The sequence below is a fragment of the Amphiura filiformis genome, chromosome 19, assembly GCF_039555335.1.
Source record: "Amphiura filiformis chromosome 19, Afil_fr2py, whole genome shotgun sequence".
Lineage (NCBI taxonomy): Eukaryota > Metazoa > Echinodermata > Ophiuroidea > Amphilepidida > Amphiuridae > Amphiura > Amphiura filiformis.
In genome coordinates, this window is record NC_092646.1 from 13,853,255 (window position 1) to 13,873,879 (window position 20,625).

The 20,625-nt window shown below is 37.8% G+C and overlaps 1 protein-coding gene across 1 annotated transcript; it reads left to right on the plus strand.

Annotated features, from left to right (window-relative positions):
• The first annotated feature begins 810 nt into the window (after positions 1 to 810).
• On the plus strand, positions 811 to 19,590 carry LOC140140396 (polycomb protein SCMH1-like). The gene is made up of 13 exons (XM_072162156.1): positions 811 to 882; positions 3,520 to 3,599; positions 3,907 to 3,977; positions 5,659 to 5,893; positions 6,734 to 6,822; positions 7,683 to 7,926; positions 10,903 to 11,097; positions 12,598 to 12,810; positions 13,967 to 14,128; positions 14,192 to 14,293; positions 16,157 to 16,324; positions 17,391 to 17,542; positions 18,190 to 19,590. Exons 2-13 carry the CDS (start codon positions 3,566 to 3,568, stop codon positions 18,313 to 18,315), a joined length of 1,791 nt encoding a protein of 596 aa, XP_072018257.1. The 5' UTR covers positions 811 to 882; positions 3,520 to 3,565; the 3' UTR covers positions 18,316 to 19,590.
• Positions 19,591 to 20,625: the final 1,035 nt, after the last annotated feature.

Here is a 20,625-nt window from a genome sequence, read left to right on the forward strand (position 1 = left end):
ATAGGCCTACACATTTGATTTATACAAAAAGAAGCTGTAATAATCATACTGTCATACAAAAAGCAGGCATAGCCTAATAGCTAAGTATAAGCAGTTTTACTTGTTACATGATATATTCTGAAGATAAAATGTTGATAGATAAAGTGAATAGAAATTTAAGGTACTGTTGCGGTTTGGTAGTTCACAACATCTCGCGAATCATCGGGTAGTGAGCTTTGGTAAAAATTACATTGATCATTTCATAGCGAATGTGTAGAAGAATTTAAATACGGTATCCATTATACATGTTATACGTACTTTTGTAGGTCATGTGGTTCTTGAGTTATGTTGTAGACCTAGAGGCCTGCAACAAAACTTTTGTAAAACGTAGGCCTGCATTAACCGCAACAATATTATAATCAAGCAAGTTTTCAAAGTATATGATTTGTAGAATGAACTTTTGCAAAACATCAAAGTGTTATTTTTTCAATAATATAATATTGATTTGAATGAAAATCGAGGTGTTATCATGGTTAATCTGTGACGCCGCAAAATAAAGACTTGCCAAAGACTACTGTGAAAAACAAATAATTAGGAATGTCAGCCTGGAGACTCAATTAAGTTTCTATTAAGGACAAAAATATTTCCTAAAACATGTCCACATCTCTACAAATATAAAGATTTTTGTGCACACCAAAAGTATCGCTTTACTCTTTTTACATCTACTACTATATTACCTGTACAATTAACATGTTAACTGAATCACATATCGTTAACATTGAATCTTAGGAATAATTTTTGTACTATTGTTCTAGAAACAACATAGTAACAATTTTCACGGGTTGGCGCATGTTTTGCAGTTGACAGGCAGTGGAAGGGGAGGAAATTCCCGTTTTGTGCAAGGTAAGATGTCTGGATAATTTTTTAACTCATGCATTTAGTTGTAACAAACATTATTACGTGTTTTAATTATAAATTTGTATCAATCCTAGGTATTGAAATGCTGTAAAAATTGCAGAAAACATCTTTCTTGCAAGCACGTCCAATTTTGCGTGACGGGTGACGGGCTCTGTTTACACATTATTTTGAGAAAGTCTTTCCAAATTTTGAAGAAATACCTTTGCTAAAAGCCATCTAATAATAAATCGCGGGTGATATGTGGACTAGTTAATATACAATCTTCATATTCGTAATGTAACATACGGCATGCAATTTAGTTTCTTCAGTCGGGGTTTGCGTTTGTGATGCTGTAGCCATCTGTTGCGTGTTGCTGTTGGTCATGTTGGTGTGATGTGTGAATGAGTCATGATACAGTCATGATTAAGTGATTGTCATAATTCAGTCAGCACACACAAAAGCATCAAACCTTACTCGAGAACTTGATCTAGCAAAATTTGCAATTTTTCGGTAGATCAACATTGACTGTGACAGCTCTTCTTCTTTCAGAATACTCTCCAACATTCCACAAGGAATCATATGAAGAGGGTGTGAGTGTGCAATGCTGTGCTGCTTTTAGTCTCTGATATTGTTTATTGTGTCTTGATTCTTGAAGAATTCTGAAGTGCTTGTCTTGAATTGATTTATTTCTTCAATTGAGTGGAGATCGGGTGGAAGTGAATTCCAATCAATGATGGTGCAAGGCACGAATGAGTTCTTGAAACAGTTGATTCTTGAGTGGTACGGTATGTAAGTGTTGGTAGTTCAGCGTCTTGTGTAGCGGCTGGCCGGGCACAGGTAGTCCGACACTGGTAGGGCCAGGGGACCCCCTGTGGCTTTAAATGCAGTACGTTGACCCTAGCAATCTTCATCCTTGTGCTTCACATGTCCCAACCAAGAGATCTTATCAGACCAGATGCACTAATGGTTTGCTGATAATCATTGCTGAGCCTCTTCTCTGGAATTTACCAATCTCATGTATGTGTTCATTTGTAAAAGGGTCCCACACACTACCACAATATTCCACAGTTGGTCTGACAAGAGCAGTATGCAGTTGCTTTAGTTTCATTATTACAAGAACTCAGGTTTCTCTTTATGAAACCAAGTGTTTTGTTTGCAGAAGCAGTAATTTTAGGTGTTTGTCCCATTTGAGGTCTTGTGATATTTGAGTGAGAAGTTGTTTCTTCAAGAATAGAATTGCCCAAACTATATTTTGTCATGATAGGTGACCTAGAGCCAGTAATTCTTAGGAGAAAGCACTTCTGGGCATTAAAGCTCAACATTAACAGTTAATCCCTGCTCACGTCTCGCTTGTTTGAAAATTATTTGCAAGTAAGGGTTCCGTCAAAATGTGAGAAAAAATGGACATAGATAAAATAAACATCTATATCATAGCTACCATGGCTACACGTTTCTGATTCTGGCATAACATGAACATCTGAACACTTGAATTTAACAGATTTGAGATTCCTATTTGACCCACCCACAACACAAAAACAAATAAATTGATGAAAAACTATACTTTGATCAGCTCGTAATCAGCGGGCCTCATAACATCGCGGATTAATATCAAAATGTTTCCATTTTGTGAATTTTCGTGTCACACCTCTCCAGAAGCATCACAAAATATTAATGCAAGTCTTGGAATTTATCTACTTTCTTTAACACACAAAATGAAGGCCGGACATGTCAACTAATAGCTCTCTTAACGTGGGTCTACTTTTCAGCGTAGTGGTAAAAGCCTAACAATCCCCGCCTATTACGAGCTGATCAAAGTATAGACACTTCAATTTTCACCCCCAGTGAGACTGTCGTTTACCCTAATTGTAAAACAACCCGTAAATGGGGATTTTGTATTATGCATAGGTTTGTTCAAAATATTCTCTGACGCAAAGCTTGATTTCCACGAATGCATCTGTGAGCAAATTTGTTGCTATCATAGGCCTAAGCATAGATGCAGAGTCTTAGCCAGAAATCAGAAACCACCCATCCAAGCAGACACCAAAATTTGACCCTCAAATATAAAACAACTTGTCTATACCCATGGAAGGGTCACTAGGGTCAAGTATGTCCTGATTTGGCCTTTACATGTCACCCTGAATTAGTCTCAAGTTCATATAACCTTAAAATGATCTGTTTTAGAGCTATCATATCTGTATAATCCATTAAATCCACCCGTCTAAAATTAGATTAGGCCGTCTTAAAGACGGGTGGACGCATGGCTAGCTAAGACATTGCATAGATGTGACTCTCACAAAAATAAATTATGTGGGTCAAGTATACAACATTTATGTATGTTTCCTTTACTATCCTGTACTTTAAATTTGTCTATGTATTGTAGTAGCCAAAATTTATGAAATTTGCCCAAAAAAAATTGGGAAAAGTTGTAAACCTGCCAATTTGTGTTAAATTTGGCAACAGTTTTTTAGCGTTTCACAAGTAATGAGTGCACTTTCAGATTAAATCAGCTGCAGTGCTGCACCTCCCAACCCAAAGCAACTCCCTGTAACAAACAGCTGCCTTGTTTAAATCTGAAAGTCATGAAATAACCTCACTTATAATATCCCCAAAACTATCTATGGTTTGTTTCTTTTCTATTTTCAGAGTTTACTTTCTTATGACTTGCCATTGCAGGGCTTAAACTGTCAACATGCCCGGTCAAAAACGTATCTTGCCAAACTTTGGTAAGTATTCATCTCGCATTCACAGAAAGAATTCCTAATTGGTTTTAAATGTGTTGGTGATACGTTTCATTTAGTGTAAAAATAGTTATTGTTTGTTACTTTAGTTATAAAGTGCGAATTTGCTAACTTAGGTATAAATTGCATGACATTTAAATATTTTTTAGATTTTGTGTTTTTGGCGGGAAATAGTGTTTTTTTGCTCTTCTTGGAAAATCAAAGTGCACTTTTTGGCCTTCAAAATCATGTATTTCTAGCAGCCCTACTTTAGCTTAATAACCAATCAAGTTTTGATGTTTTTACTTTACAGTGAGTTTCAAATGGGATGACTATCTTAAAGAGACAGGTGGGATACCAGCTCCAAAAGGATGCTTTAAACAGGTAAGGGGGTATTCCAGGAGAAATACACTACACACACCCCTTATGGAAGATATGACCTTAATCTCCAATACAGTGGGTATAGATTTCAAATGGAGTCACCTGTTTAGGTAAACCTATTTGAAATTCACACTCCCTGTGTGGAAGGTAGAGGGTCATGTCTTTCATAGTGGTGTATGGATTTCAACTGGAATTGTTTGATAACAAGGATTAAAACAATACATTATAGTGCATACATATCTTCATTTAATTTAATCTTGTGATTCTTGTCTCAAGTTGAGAGTAACGCCATGTGTTTATTTCCCGGTGTCAGTTTCGAATCGCATAATACATTCTAATCCCACAGGGTGTATACCCATGTAAAAGGGCAGTTTGTCCTTAGGCTGATGACGCAACATCCTGCGCAACCTCTTACACGCCCTGATGCTACTCTCAACTTGAGACAAAACACAGTATAATCTTCCATGTGGGTATGGGAGATTTCAAGTGGAATAGACCAATTCCATATGTCAACTACCGAGTGCATCAAGTTGTGTAGGGATGATTACTGATTTTACTGTGTCATGCTGCTTTTGTTTTAATAATACATTTCCATGCCTACTAGAATCTGAATCGCTGGCTGGGCCAGCCAAACCCTGGTGGCATGAGGTCTGTGATCGTGTGCGTGCCACCCGAGGGATCCCAGAAATCTTTGTTCATCTTCTCTCCTTTTTCGTTCCTTCTCTGCCTTCAGATAGCAAAAAACCACGATCCGTGTTAGGGTTAATAAAAAACTGTAGACTAACAGTATAATGCTGTATAGGCTATATGTCAGTAATTCCATAAGGAATTAGCCACATTTACATTACAATGAACATTTATATGTGTTCTTTTTGCATGAATGCTTGAAAGGTACAGCATATTATGTACGTAAGTTTTAAAGCATTCCATTTCCCAAATATATCGGGTCACCTTCCTTTAAGTTATGATAACTATATTTATAGTGCTTGATGTTCCTTATATGTCCACTACTGTTAGCAGGCTTTTTTCCCTTCCATCTTTTAGTCTGACATACCGCCTGGGAATGAATTCTTACCTGGGATGAAACTGGAGGCTCAAGATCCTCGCAACACCACCTCAACATGTATAGCAACTGTTATAAAGTCTGCACAAAAAGAAACTCAGCTGTTATAAATACGCCTATAGCTTCAGAACTAATAATTGTTTTCACAATATTTCAACATAAAAAGGAGGAGGATTTATTTACGCGCAGTTTGATACCCCATTTGTCCAATTTGGTTCAATATTAAGAGCACAGCAGCGTTTTGAAAGAAAAATACCCGAATTTAAAATTGCAGCTATTTGTATTGATTTGAAGTCAGCGCGAAGATAATGGCGGGTTTTACGTGCCACATGCTTGTGTAATAACCATTGATGGCTGTAAATTCCAACTTTTAAATTTGGGTATTTTTCTTTAAAAGCTCTGCTGTGTTGTCAATATTGAACGGCATTGGACAAATGGGGTATCAAAATGCGTGTAAATAAATCATCCTTCTCACTATGTTGAAATATTGTGAAAACAATTCATAGTTCTGAAGCTATAGGCGATTTATAACAGCTGAGTTTCTTTTTGTGCAGACTTTAGTATTCTATGGGCCAAGACTTGGACTAAGACTTTTTGTTTGTTTTTCTTCCCATCTTTTAGTCTGAAGCACCACCTGGGAATGAATTCTTACCTGGTATGAAACTGGAAGCCCAAGATCCTCGCAACACCACGTCAACATGTATAGCAACCGTTATAGGATTCTATGGGCCCAGACTTAGATTAAGACTTGATGGCAGCGATAACAAGAATGACTTCTGGAGACTTGTGGATCACCCTGATCTAAAACCTGTTGGGTGGTGTGAGAAGAATGGTGGCATGCTGCAGCCACCTCTCGGTAGGTCACAATATTTGCATGTATGCTAAAAAGTTTGCAGGGGTGTAAGAGTTCCTCTTTTGAGCTGATTTCCTCTTTTTGTTGCTAAAATTTACATGATTTCTTTAATTTTCAGCCCATATTTGACATTTTTGCCCTGATTTTATGCTGTTTTTCAGCATTTTTTAGTAATTTTCCTCTTTTTTGGTCAGTGGCCTCGCACACCAATGGTTTAGACTTACAGTAGTCCAGACCAGGTCCAAGACACTTGTGAAGCTGTTGTGATAATGATTCTAGGCAATCAGAAGTTGTCTGTGTGCGGCCATTTTGTGTCCTCTCAAGTTTCTATGGGCATTTTGTACAGAATGTCAATCATCTGGAAAATTTTCCCACCCACCACCCCCTATAACGGTATGTTGGTGACAAATTGTCATTGTCTATTACCTCTGTCCGAACTTGGAATAACCATGTTTTTATTGCTATGGCAGATCCATTGTATTGAATTGTCAAGGCATGCATGGAGACAAAAATAGTGTTCCGTACCTCCGATATTTGTTGGCAACAAATTGAAATCAAGCGATGGTATGCATCTTTAGGCTTGAGCGTTACAAAGATATGCACTTTACATGTGTAATTGCCATATTCGTAATTAGGTAAAAACAAAACAATTCAGACCCCCCTGTCCGAATAAGTGAATTACCTGGCACCTACTCATATCAAATTTTTCAATTAAAAAAAAGGTGTCAAAATGCTCAGGAGATTATCCTAATAAGCTGGAGCTCTTAGGAATATGAAACATCACCATTGTATAGCCCACCCCTATTACTAATCTACTTGTTTTGTTTTGTTTTTAATTGGAAGGTTTTCGAATGAATGCATCATCTTGGCCATCATTCCTGCTGAGGACTTTAAATAATGCAGAGATGGCACCAGAAACTGCATTTAAATCAGTAAGTTACAGAGATAAAAGTTTTGCAGATATTGCTGATTTTTTTTTATTATTATTTTTTTTTTACGATTTCAGAATTGGATGATGGGATGATGATATTTCAGTATAAAAAAAGCAAAACATATATGTTTTTAGGGGGTGGCGCGGTTATACCCCCTAGCCTATTCCCCGACGAGCTGTTTGAAATGTGTGATGCCATGCACGCTGGCTCAGCTGTCTGACCAAGGGTCGGAGACGGCCAAGGGCCAGAGACAGCCAAGGGCAAAAGACAGCCAGGTACCAGAAACACCCAGGGGCCAGAAACAGCCAAGACAGCCAAGGGCTAAGCTGCCTGGCCAAGGGCCAGACTGATTTTCAGGATATGGTTCTCTTTTCCAGTTAAATCTCTACTTTAAACAAATCAAATATTAGGATATTATCATCCATAAAAGTGAGTGCAATTTTAATACTTCTACAGCATAACAAGGAGGAAGAAGGAAAAAAATCAAAACATTCAGATCCGATTGTGAAGTCTCAAAAGTCAAAATTCATACACACTCACTCCAGTTTAGCTTTGACTGCCTCCTGATCACATCATATATTCTTAACCATGATTGGTTCATTACATGATATAATCATCTGAGTAACCAATCAAAATACAGCTTTTAGAGCTTTTGGTACTTATAGGCTGAATCCCCTTCAGCCCTACTGACTATTCTTACCATCTCTGATTGGCTCAATACATGATACAGTCCTCTTTTTGACCAATCAAAATAGGTTTTATTTGGTTACAAAGATTAACATAATAGTTAACCAATCAGAGGCACTGTAAATGTTGCCTATGCAGTTAAAATTCTTAATTTTCAATTTTCTGATCTCCAGGAACCGGCAACTCCAGAAGGCAACAAGTTCAAAGTTGGCATGAAACTAGAAGCCGTTGACCACAAGAACCCATATCTCATATGTCCAGCCACTGTGGGAGAGGTCAAGGAGAATATGATATATGTACAGTTTGATGGCTGGACAGGTGGTACAGATTACTGGGTCGAGCATGACTCTAGAGAGGTCTTCCCTGTCGGTTGGTGTGCGGCCACCTTGCATCCTTTACAACACCCAGGAAAGAAAGGTAGGTGTGGATATTTATAGGACAGTAGGACACTAAACTTGTTTATCAACTGGTCTACTGTTGACCAGTTGCTGTGTTTTACAATTTTCCAACCAACACATCAACTTACCCTGATATTTTTGATCTAACTTTTTATTCTTAAGAGTATTTGACTCTATAGACTATAGGCCGTGCATCTCTATGGCCCTTGGTTTTCCACTTTTGTAGTCCCCTCTTGGGCAGAACATGAAAACACAACAAATCAAGAGTAAAGATATGTCTGAATTTAATAGTGTTGTGCTGTGACATTTTTATTCACCAGTGTTGGAAATGCATGTGACATGTAACATCTACAATAGAAATGAAACTTCTACTCAATTTATTTTTAAAGTTACAGCTATTTTAATATTTGACATTTTTGGGCAAAAATGGAAAAAAATCATGAAAAACACATTTTTAACCCTAAATAACTCCTAAATGTGCCAAGTAAAATGTGGGAACATTTTGGATATTAATTCAGACATATCTTTATTCTTGATTTGTTATGTTTTCATGTTCTGCCCAAGAGGGGACTACGGAAGTGAAAGATAAATGCCCATGCCTCATAGTCTATATTGACTCTCAAATTCCCAAGAGTCAAACCTAATTTTCCAAGATTCAAATCCAAATTCTCAAGAGTCAAAAATGTTTGAATGTCTGTGCCTAAAACAATGGCAATGCGTAATCAATAACAATTACTGCACTCTTATTAGCAGATCACCCTTGCATTGTTTTCCATATGGTATATCTCTGTACCATAGTGATGAGGTATATCACCTTTTTGAGTATGTAACTTGTTACCAACCATCTTGGCAAAAATTGGCATAGGAAATCACTTTTTCAGTGATTTAAAAATTGCTCAAAGGCAGCTGTGATGAAAGGGGTATCATCTGGAATAATTTGAGGGTTGTTTTTACAACTGGACATGGTCAAGTACCTGTGGCAGTACAGCTTGCCTGAGGCGTTTACAGCTGTTTTTTGCCAATTGACAGGTGCTAAATTTGAGCCCTGTAGGAGCTCTGTGGATGTAAGAAGTTCAGACATATAGTCCTGTCCAATTTCTTGACAACACCCAGGAAAGAGAGGTAGGTTTGGACATTTAAATGAGCTCTATCTGTTGGTTAAGAAGTTCAGACAATAGTCCTGTCCAGTTTGACGATTTGTAGGGGTATCTGGCTAGCAGCCCTCGAATTAACCCACGGCACCGACGGCATATTGCCGTAGGTGCCCACCCCCATTGCCGTAATGCCCTCAAAATATGTCCTTTACCGACGGCAGTCACTTGCCGTGCCCCTAAATGAAGTTGCCGTGGGTGCCCTAGCCGGCCGGCCCTGCCCCTTCATTATAAAATCGAAAACAAGTACTGGTTAAATCCCCGCAAAATTGTGGAAAATTAAATCGAAAATCTTGAACACGATCGCTATTTTGAGCATGATCGTAACCCAGCTATCAATCACAGTATACACAATAGTTTGTTGTGAATTAATATTCATTACCCCTACGTAAGCTTACATATTCAGCCAATCACATCTGCTTTTATACATTATCTGGTTGCTATTCATTTACTCGATTGGTCAGAGAAATACCTTCAATGTACTATCGACCAATCAGAAACGCTGTTAGTAACTATAAAGCTTCCTTGACCTCGTGTCGTGAACAAAATCTGAGCGCTGGGCAAATCAATTGTTCTCTCGATTATCAAACATTGACTTCCCATTGCAAACCGATGGCGATACCCTTCCGGTATCATCTTATCATGTACATGTGAGCCCATCTCTAGATATGTTTTGCATGAAATAGTTTTTATCCCGGCGAATTTGATCAATATTATTACCAAAGTTACAGCTGTTTCATCGCTGTTTCGAGTCAGTTTTGCAGCTCAGAACTAGGGATCGCAAAATTAAACTGTTGATTTTTGATTGCTTTTTATATAAAGCAGGTTTTTTAAGCAATCAGGTTAGTTTTAGTGTAAAGTTGAGAGTCGAATTTTACTTTGGTGTCGAATTCTGCTGACGGTAATGCATCTATTCGCTTTTGAAAAATTGCCTTGGTGCCCTTCTCAAATTTTCAACAGTTGCCTTGATGCCCTTTTGAAATATTACAAATTGCCGTGCTGCCTTGCCTTTTCAGTGAAAATCCACGGCAATTATCAACTTGCCCTAAAAAAGTTGCCGTGCCCCTTCAGATCCTTAATTCGAGGGCTGCTGGCTAGAGCATGTGGCTGTTGCTTAGCTCTCTCTATCACCTCAATCAGGGAAGTGTCAACATTTCTGCAGGTGAAAATGTATATGTTCAGTAAATAGTGATGCAATTATATATTCAGATCTTCTTGTAACCATTAGCGCCAATCCGGCTTGAAATGTGGGGGGACAATTGGCCAAAAACACGAAAAGTGTGGGCAGTTAGTTAGTAGATAGCTGTTGTGAATTGGTCGAATCTTGGTATCCTGTGAATAGTAATGACCTGTGGGAACAATTGTTGTTTCTTATTTTGAAGTGGGCTTAACAAAGAATTCAAATAGCACAGTGACACTTTTGTAGGTCTTCTGGCTGTTGAGTTATGATGTAAAGAATGTCAAAATGAAACATTTTCATAATGACACGTGTGCTAATGTGCATATTTTGCATTCCTTACTCATTTAAATCATCAAGGTGTAACCAGTCTTCAAATTAATTTTTTTTGCCTTGGGGTGCAATTTCATCTGACGTAGAGCAACTTGAAGTTCAGTCTCAGACAGTCAACACATAATGTCAGTATAATATGGTGTTGCAATTTTGTGGCACACTTTTAAAGTTGTATCGCTACAGGCAAATTTTCGGGTGCAAATTGCACTGCGATAGGGCTTATTTCGATTGCTGGGTGTAACTTTTACCCCCCCATCTAGACAATGAAAATTTATTTTTTGGAGTTGAACAACCATGACTTAATGAAAGTAACCCTATACTTTTTTCCCATTAGATAAAGCTGCCAAGCTCCGCAGACCTAGTGGGAATGCCTCTGTATCAGGAGTCAGTTCTGCCACAGCCACCGGTGCCTCGACATCAACACCAGGACAGACGCCCCCACCCACACCTCCCCCTGCAGTGACAAGTGCAAAAGCAGAGTCAGATAGCACAAGTACAAGCAGCAGCTCATCTAGTGAAGCAGCAGCAGGTAGGTGACAGTGGGCTGTTCCATTTAAAATCCATACTCCCTGTGTGGAAGGTTTAGCCAAAGTCTTCCACAAAGGGAGTATGGGTTTCAAATAGAATACACAATTGGGTAACTTCCATTTAAAATACTCACTCCAGTTGAAAAACATACTCCCTCTGTGGAAGACTTTTCTTAATTCGTCCATAGGGGTATTGCAGATTTCAAATGGAATGGCCCAATTCCAAACTGTAAAAGTGGATAATTTTTACAAAACATTAATTTTTGCACTTTTCGTGCTCAATGCAGCAACCGCAAAAATAAAAATGAGTTGTGAATATGTTCATTTGTGTACATCCATATCAAAACGATGCACTTGTCGGGTGCTACATGTGTCTCATTTCACATTATAGCTCAGAATAAATACCAGGCTCATCTCCGAAGTGGAGGTCACTTCAAATCATCCCCAGTCACATAGTTATGGAATGTTCTCTGTATTCCTAAACCATGTGACTTGGAATGATTTGAAGTGACCTCCACTTCGGAGATGAGCCTGGTATTTATTCTGAGGTATTATGTGAAATGAGACACATGTAGCAGCCGACAAGTGCATCGTTTTGATATGGATGTACACATTTATGTATATATAGCTCTATTTAAGAAAACTCAAAGTCACAAATTTAAAAACAAGTGATTCAAATTAAGTGAAGCATGAAAAATTATCATGTACGAAGGTAACCATTTGCAGTATTGCAAGAAATATTTTAGAGGCTGCAAGTAATTATTGTTTATGAGAATCTTTGAAAATCAATTTTGTGATTTGTATCCAAAAGTCCTGAGGGAATTGGAATTAATGCTAAGTATGTAATATGAATTAATAATATAGTCCGACCTCTGTGAAACAGCAGCAGGTAGGTGACAATTCCAGGGCTTCAACAAGCAGCACTATATTTCATATTTTTCTTTTATATTTGTGGGAAGCAAGTGACTTTTATGTGAAATTTTGTCAGCGAACGCATGGAAATTTTGTCTTTTTTGCAAAACGAGAAACAATCAACACTTGATGTCAATTAAACCACTTGCGGTTCCGCCATTATGCACTATGTGCGGGAGAGCCTCGAACTGGCAGCATACATGAATGGGAATTGAACCAGTCATATAACATTCTGTGTAAGGTTACGTAATTCTTCCTTTCATGTATGCTGCCAGTTCGAGGCTCTCCCATATAGTGCATAATGGCGAACCGCAAGTGGCTTAAATAGATGGATGACGACATTGGCGTCATACTTATGCATAATACAACTTTGCAGGTGGTTAAACCACCATGTTCTATAAACATACCAAGTTTGACAGAAATTCTCAATAATGTTGTATCAAGTTGGATTGGATAAATGATTTGCCCGAACTGGTTGAGTTATCCAAAATTTCATTTGCCCCCCAAAAAATTGAATTGCCCTGAGATTTTGGACAGGTGAATTGTACAACTAATTAAATAATAATCTTTTTTAAATCTTTTTTCTTCAGATATTTCTGTGACTATCTACATCAACAACAGTTGTATCAGTGGGCCTTATCTTAGTCCGCATAAACTGTGGCAGATGCCTAGCCACATAGGGCCAGCACCTATAGACAAGGCATTACAGTATGCTGTACAGTTCTGTGTAGACTGTGCTGTGCAGCCTAAAGCTATTATGGGATTCTTCAAGCCAAGTCCAAGGGGGACCATTTTCCTCACAGGTAAAGGGATATTACAGTTGAAATCTATACACCCCCTGTGGAAGACATGACCTTGATCTTTGACACAGGGAGTGTGAATTTTAAATGGGGTTTCCTGAATGGATGTTTCCGTTTGAAAATTTACACACCCTGTGTAGCAGATTAAGGTCATGTCTACAATATGGGGTGTATGGATTTAAACTGGAAGAACACATTAAAAAAATGTAAAAAAAAGAGTAGAATTACATTAAAGCCATATTATAACATTTTCATACAAAATACATTGGTATTTCTTTCCATAAAATGTTAGCTTTTATTGTCAGATATATCCCCTTTTAATTTTGATCCGAACAAAAAAGGCAAAGCAAAGAAAATTGGAATTTACCACCAGCACGTATTACTCCTTCGAGCAAATGTTATAATATGGCTTTAATGCTCAGTACTGTAGATAGAGCATTACTTCAAAGCGGGTGGTCCAATTGTTACACATGATTTTTGTACCTCATATTGAGATCCATTATCCAAATATTCTTATTCCAAGCGTTGAATTAAATAACCTGCAGTTTGGTTTCTAGAGCAAAAATGTATGCTTCTCAGTGGCCCATAGAATTGAACATGACTTTAGGGGTGTACCACCACCTGGCCCCTAAACTAAACATATTTCAGACCTAAAATTTCACTGAGGCTCTGAGAACACTAATGAGCTCCGCACCTCGTACCAAATTTGCATCTTTGAGATAAATCAGGCTGGAGGGATGAAGCTGTCAATCGGGTCACCCAGGTCAACCCTGGGGTTCAACCTTCAATTGAGTCAACTATACTTTGCTTCACCTAGAGTTTGGTAGTGAAGTTTGGTAGCTGCGTATTTTTGCTGTTCACATAAATGAATCGCACAAGTTATACTTAATCGCACAGAACGTATTACACATGCATATAAGCCTATAAGGGCAGTTTGTTGGCACGCTTGCGGTGATACCATGTAAGGGATGAAATCAAAACTCAGCCGGCGTTGACTGCTGGTTTCGTTCTAAACAATGGAAACCAGACGGAACCACCGGTCAACCGCCAGTCGAGTTTTGATTTCATCCCTAACAGCACTGATGCCACTACCTAAGCCGAGGTGAAACCACTCGCTGCAAAATAATTTGTAACCAACTTGTGACATATTCCTTTGCAGCCACGTATGGAGGTGAGAAACACACAATGAAGATTGGTTCACCTTATAACAGGGCATCATTTTGGAAAGCAATAGACAAGCTATGTGAGGATCTCTTGTGTTGTGGCAACTTCTTCACTAGTCAACCACTCAAAGAACCTTGTCCAAGATGTGCTAGGAAAGGTAAGACAGTTTAAGTGAGTGAGTGAATACATGAGTGAGTGAGCGAGTGAGTACATTCGTGAGTGAGCGAGCGAGCGAGGGAGCTGTGTGAAGATCTCTTGTGTTGTGGCAATTTCTTCACAAGTCAACCACTCAAAGAACCTTGTCCAAGATGTGCTAGGAAAGGTAAGATGATTTGAAAAGGGGGGGTGAGTGAATGGGTATGAGTGAGTAAGTGGGTAAATTAGTGAGTGAATGTGTGGGTTAAGGTTGGTCTGAACCCTGGAATTATGGAAAGTTTCGGACCTCATAACTTCTAAATTGTTGGTCTAAAGTATATAAAAGTATACATATTTAGAATGGCAAAGACTTGATAAGTTCATCTGTGAGGTCAAATTTGGGCCAAAATCCCAAAAATAACGGTTTTTGGCCCACTTCTTTTTCATGCACCTAACAAAAAAATTCTTGGGCCAAAATTTTTTTTAAATTAATTTTTAAAAACTAGATCAAAATATCTAGGACCCGTTTTTTCATTTTTTTTGAATTTTGACCAATTTTGTCGAAAAAAATTTTGGCCCAAGAATTATTTTGTTACGATGCACAAAAAGAAGTGGGCCAAAACCGTTATTTTGGGGGATTTTAAATAAAAATGGCATTTTGGCCCAAATTTGACCTCACAGATGAACTTATCAAGTCTTTGCCATTCTAAATATGTATACTTTTATATACTTTAGACCAACAATTTGTGACCCGGCAGCACAAATGAGCCGTAAATTCCCTTAATTGTATTCTGAGTTACGGTATAAAATGTGTACGAATGTCATATTCATCGGTAACTTCAGCTGGCCCGACATCCGTCTTATTTCGATAGTCAAAAACTAATCAATAATCCTATTGTTGAAGTGGATAATAAGCTTCTACTTTAGATGGCTATAGAACTTTTAATAGCTCTGGTCTTTGTTTGCTTATATTCCTAAATCCTGTTCAAGTGGTGGGTTACCAGGCATTGTATTTTATACAAGTATGCATAACCAACAATTAACAATGAGAGAACTTTTTTAAACCTCGTTGACTTGGGGATGATTTGAAATGACCGCCAATTATGACTGTTTGATATTTATTGCCAACAATGTGGAAAACGAGACACATGTAAAAACGTAAAAAGGTATAATTTTGTTGAAAGAGCAAAGTTTAACAAACCATAACCCCGCTTCTGGATATTGTTTGAAGTCAAACGATATACCATTTTTAAGTTTATGATGTTTATTTTTTAAACACGAAATAAAACAAAATTGACCGTGGGAGGAATTTACGGCTCATTCGCCGTGGACGGTCACATTTAGAAGTTATGAGGCCCGACAGTTTCCATAATTCCAGGGTTCAGACCAACCTTAAATGAGTAAGTGGATACGTGAGTGAGTGTGTAAATGAGTGACTAAGGCCATAAGCAAGCTAAATGAGGATCACTTGTGTCTACAAAGCATCAGGAAAGGTAACAAATAATTCAGTGAATGAGCTAGTCTTTGAGCGATCCGTGAGTGAGCGAGTCAGTTTGCAATGAGTGATATGAGCACTAATTGAGTGAGTGATGGTTGGTGAGTGGGGGTGAGTGTGTGAGTGATAGCAAGTGAGTGATGGTGAAAGAGTGATGGTGAGTAAGCAAGTTAAATGGAATACATGGTTCCCATGGTCCTTGAGATTTCTTGAAAGTCCTTGAATTTGAAAACACCTTTTCAAGGCCTTGAAAGTTCTGGAAATTTGCACAAGGTGCTTGAAAGCACTTGAAAATTGAAATTTTACCTAAGCATAATTTTGACAAAATTTTAGGAGCGGAGAGGAGCCGTTGCTTTTGTTAATATGTGCCGCATGGAGAGCAGCATCATGATTTTAGTTTAGTGGTAAGTCCTTGAAAATCATTCTTTTGGACCTTGAAAGTCCTTGAAAAGTCCTTGAATTTTAAAAGCTTCAAGGTGCGGGAACCCTGGCCGAATAGTCCAATCATATCAAGCACCTTTAAACTACTTTTTTTTTTTTTTTTTTAATTGTCAGCTGAAGACAACTTGAATCAGCCTGGTAGTAGTAGTAGCAGTAGTGCAGTGAAATCATCATCAGCAGCACCAAAGAGGACACATTCCACTGATTCATCTACTGCATCCACAGACAGGGAACACAAACCACCTAAAGCAGCTAAACATCCAAAGAAAATCACCACACAACGTAAGTAATGGGCTATTCTAGTTAAAATTCATACACCCGCTGTGAAAGATATGACCTTAATCTTAGGGGGTTTAGATTTTAAATAGAGCAACCAATTTAGGCCCATTTTAAATTCACACTCCCTGTGTGGAAGATTAAGCTCATGTCTTCCATAGTGATGCTTTTGGAATGGCATCTAATTTACAATACTTAAACCAATGTAGCACACACATACATGTATACTGTATTACATTTTTTGCATACTCTCTTTCTGATCAAGTTCAGACGAGACAAGAAGGCTAAATAACTGTTAGGTTCAAGTTGTTATGCTTGTTTAAAATGCTGTTGTGTAGGCCTAAAAGGTGGATGAAAATAATTTTGGTTTGGAGGGGACTTTACAGATAATAGGCCTCTGTAAAACTTCTGGCCTTAATCTTTGTTGCCTATGAGTTATGCTGTATTTTTGTCACAAATATATATCAGAGATGGTCCTGTACGTAACGTTTATTAAGGGTGGGCATCGCCAGGTTATCTCGATCATATTGAGACAAAACTTAAGTCTCAAACAAATTGTAGTATAAGCTTAAAATAATGGTGTATAATCTTAAAAATGTTTCAATTACGTCATTTCTAATCTTCTTTCCCTCCCTCATTGCATCGCTAGTGCTTCACTATATATAGAAAGGTAAAATCTGACTACAAACTTAGCAACTTTATTCAGCTTTCATTTGGGAGTTGTTGAGTCCTTAGGTTATCGTGGGGTCATCAATTTAGCAGTGAGAATGATCGCATCGCGATAATTAATATTTTCTCACAATATTGTCGCCTAGCACCATATCACACACCCTTAAACGTTATGAGAAATCGGCCATATTGGTTTGTCATGCATTGAAAAGGAGAGACCAGTTAATTTATCTTAAAAGTATTAAAGGCAGCACATAAACATTCATACACTCTTAAAACCACATAGCCAGACAGAAAAACAGAAAAATATGCAGAGTGCATAAATATTGTATAATCGCACTCTCGTGCAGTTACTGAATCAATTTCATTACGGGTAATTTATTGTTTATTCTTTTTTGTACAGCTGCCAGCTCAACAACAACAGTCTCCGAAGTGAAGCAAGAACCCAAGCCATCCAGCAGCAACCCTTCCAATTGGACCATTGAGGAGGTGATTAGGTATGTTTCGGAGTCTGACAGTGCACTAGCAGCTCATGTGGATCTCTTCAGAAAACAGGTGAGTAATAAGAAAAACCACAGCCAAATTATCACCCTCTAAGAACTATTTTGATTGGTTGTGATGATGGCAATATTATGTATTGAGCCAATCAGAGATATGATAAGAATAGTCAGTATCAAAGGATATTGAACTATAAATTGCTCTAGAGTTCCAGTGGTGGCATCAGAAATGTTTTATTGGGGGGGGGGGGGCATTGAGGGAGGGGGAAGTGAATTTCAGAGGGGTCAAAAATCATGATTTAACAAAATTGCCGTCAAAATTGCATGATTAGGTTGATATGCGTGATTCGAAGCTGCCACTTCAAAATCATTATTCTCAACTTGAGACGAGACACACTCTATTCACTATTTGCACTGTTCCGCCATTATGCACAATGTGTGAGGAGAGCCTCGAACTGGCCGTACACATGAATGAGAAGCAGACCAGTCATATAACATTGTGTGTAAAGTTATGTAATTATCCCTTGTATGTGATGTCAGTTTGAGGCTCTCCTTGCACACAGTACATAATGGCGGAACCGTGCAAGAAGTGAATAGTATATTACATTCATTGTTTAAAGATTTTGAAAACATTCCATAGTATGATCCACAGTTACAAGTCACTATTTCTGTAAAACATTTTTCGGTTTGTTTGTCTCTTTTCAGGAGATTGATGGTAAAGCATTCCTATTACTCAACAGTGACATGATAATGAAGTATATGGGTCTTAAGCTGGGACCAGCACTCAAACTATGTGCGCTCATTGAGAAACTCAAAGCCAAGAAAACGTGAAACACAAGTATGTCAGCCCTAAACTTATTGATACAAGAGTCAATATTTGGGGTTTCATATGTTTTCGTCGTTGGGGAGGGGAAAACTCTCCTATATGCTGGTGGCCCTTGAACATGTTTGAAACAAAACTGCCAAGAGGGTACATGTAAGGATGTTTTGCGTTAAACATATTCAGGGGCCAATAACGCAGGTTTTTCCTGCCCAACGATGTAATGTTGCAAACAGTATTTGTATATTCAACTCATAAATCAGAGCTTTTCCATTTAAAATCCACACTTCCCCTGTGACACATGTTAGAAATATCATACACAGGGGGAGTATAGGTTTCAAATGGAATGAACACATTAGGCAGCTCCATTTAAATTTCATACACCCTCTGAGAAAGATTCAAACTGAATCTTTCATAGAGGGAGGGTGAGTCTCAAATAGAGTTGGTTAATGTGCTAATCCAATTTGAAGTCCAACTCCCCAGTGGAATATATTTCCAAAGTTTTCACAGGGGGAGTGTGAACTTTAAATAGATTAGCCCAAGTGATTCAAGTGAAATCTTATTTTATTGTACTGTAACAATGATGCACAAATATACAGGAAAAAAAGTTTTTTCTGTTCACTAATTGTGTATTACACCCATTTGTTGGGATTTTGTTTCAAATTAAGACCATCAATTTCTCTGCTGAATTCTCTTTAAAAAAGTGTTACCTTGAATCTTATATTAATGTTCTCTAATAATCATGCAAATATACACTGAAAAACTGTCTACAGGGTGAGTCAAAATGATCCGTTCCCAACTTTGCCAAAAAATCGGGAATTTTGGACACCCTGAATATTGTCAATATGAATGAAATTTCTGTTATTATATAGTTGACAAATTTGTTAGAATTTATTCATTTATTTTCTTGAATTTTCATAAAAAATCAATTTCTTTGCCTCATTCTCATATGAATGTTTTGAAAAAATAATGTTATTTCTTGAAAGAAAGTTGTTTACTGCTTAAATTTTGATCATGGTATTGAAGTGAAATTATTTTACGTACTTTTACACAACCATTGTGTATGTGTAGTTGAAAATATTATGTATTGTTTATGAATTAATTTTCCTTTTAAAATTTGCTTGAATTTCTATTTTTTATTAAATTCAATTTCTCAGTGCCACTGTTTAATGCAATTTGAATATTTTTTTGAAAAGTTGTTTCTTGACTTCAAAGTAGTTAACCTTGAATAGGTGCAATATTAGTTGTATGAATTGGAGAAAGAAGAATCTTAGACAGCTATCCAGTTACCCAGACCTGCCAACTGTCCCTCATTTGGGGTTTTCCAAAGTGAAAATTTCAGTGATGGCAAATTTAAATGTAAAAACAGCAGAAAATGATGCAAATTTCACTTCAAAATTTTGCTATAGCATTCTCTTTAGTGTATTGTGATAAATTTAGACCTGCAAAACCTTCCCTGAATTCTAAACGTATTACACACCTCAAGTCTTTGAATTTGTCGGTACCTGGTTTGTGTACATGTACAAGGTTTTGGCCTCAGTGCCCCTCATTCTGACTTGGGTAGGTTGGCAGGTCTGAGTTACCCCGATAGCAATTGCTTTATTCCGTGTGGGAGTAACTGAATTTTTTGACCAAGATTATGCTCACTGCGTAAGAATTAGTAGTATGGATGTTAGTAGATGTTTCATTGGCTATTCCAGTTGAAATCCATACACCCCGTATGAAAGACATGACCTTTAATCTTCTACACAGGGAGTGTGAATTTTAAATAAGATTACATGAATGGGTAATTCCATTTGAAATATACACTCCCTGTGTGGGAGATTAAGGTCATGTCTTCCATAGGGGTGTATGTCAAAAGCAGCCCAATTAACTATTAACCATTCATTTCTATGAGAAAAAAAATGCAGTGGAGAATATCTTTCAAAATCTCCCAATTGGGCTCCAAATCATGGATGTGGAAACCCAGGTTTCATTCCATAGAATGCTTACCTATGGACTATCCATACACCCCCTATGAAAGACATAACCACAATTTCTCATTTCTCAAATTTTAAATGGAGTTACAGGTGACCCCATTTGAAATTCACACTCCCTGTATGGAAGAGTAAGGTGATTCTTCCATAAAGAGGTGTATGGATTTCAACTGGAATAGGCCAATAGGTGGTCCACGGTCCAGATTGGGCCCACTGACCAATTTTGGTTTGCCCTTGAACAGCTCTGAAATGTACAGTAAACACAGCAAAACAAGGTGTATTTGACCCTCAAACACAAATCTTTGAAATGGTTTTGGCCCTCCTTGGCCCACAAGCAAAAATAAT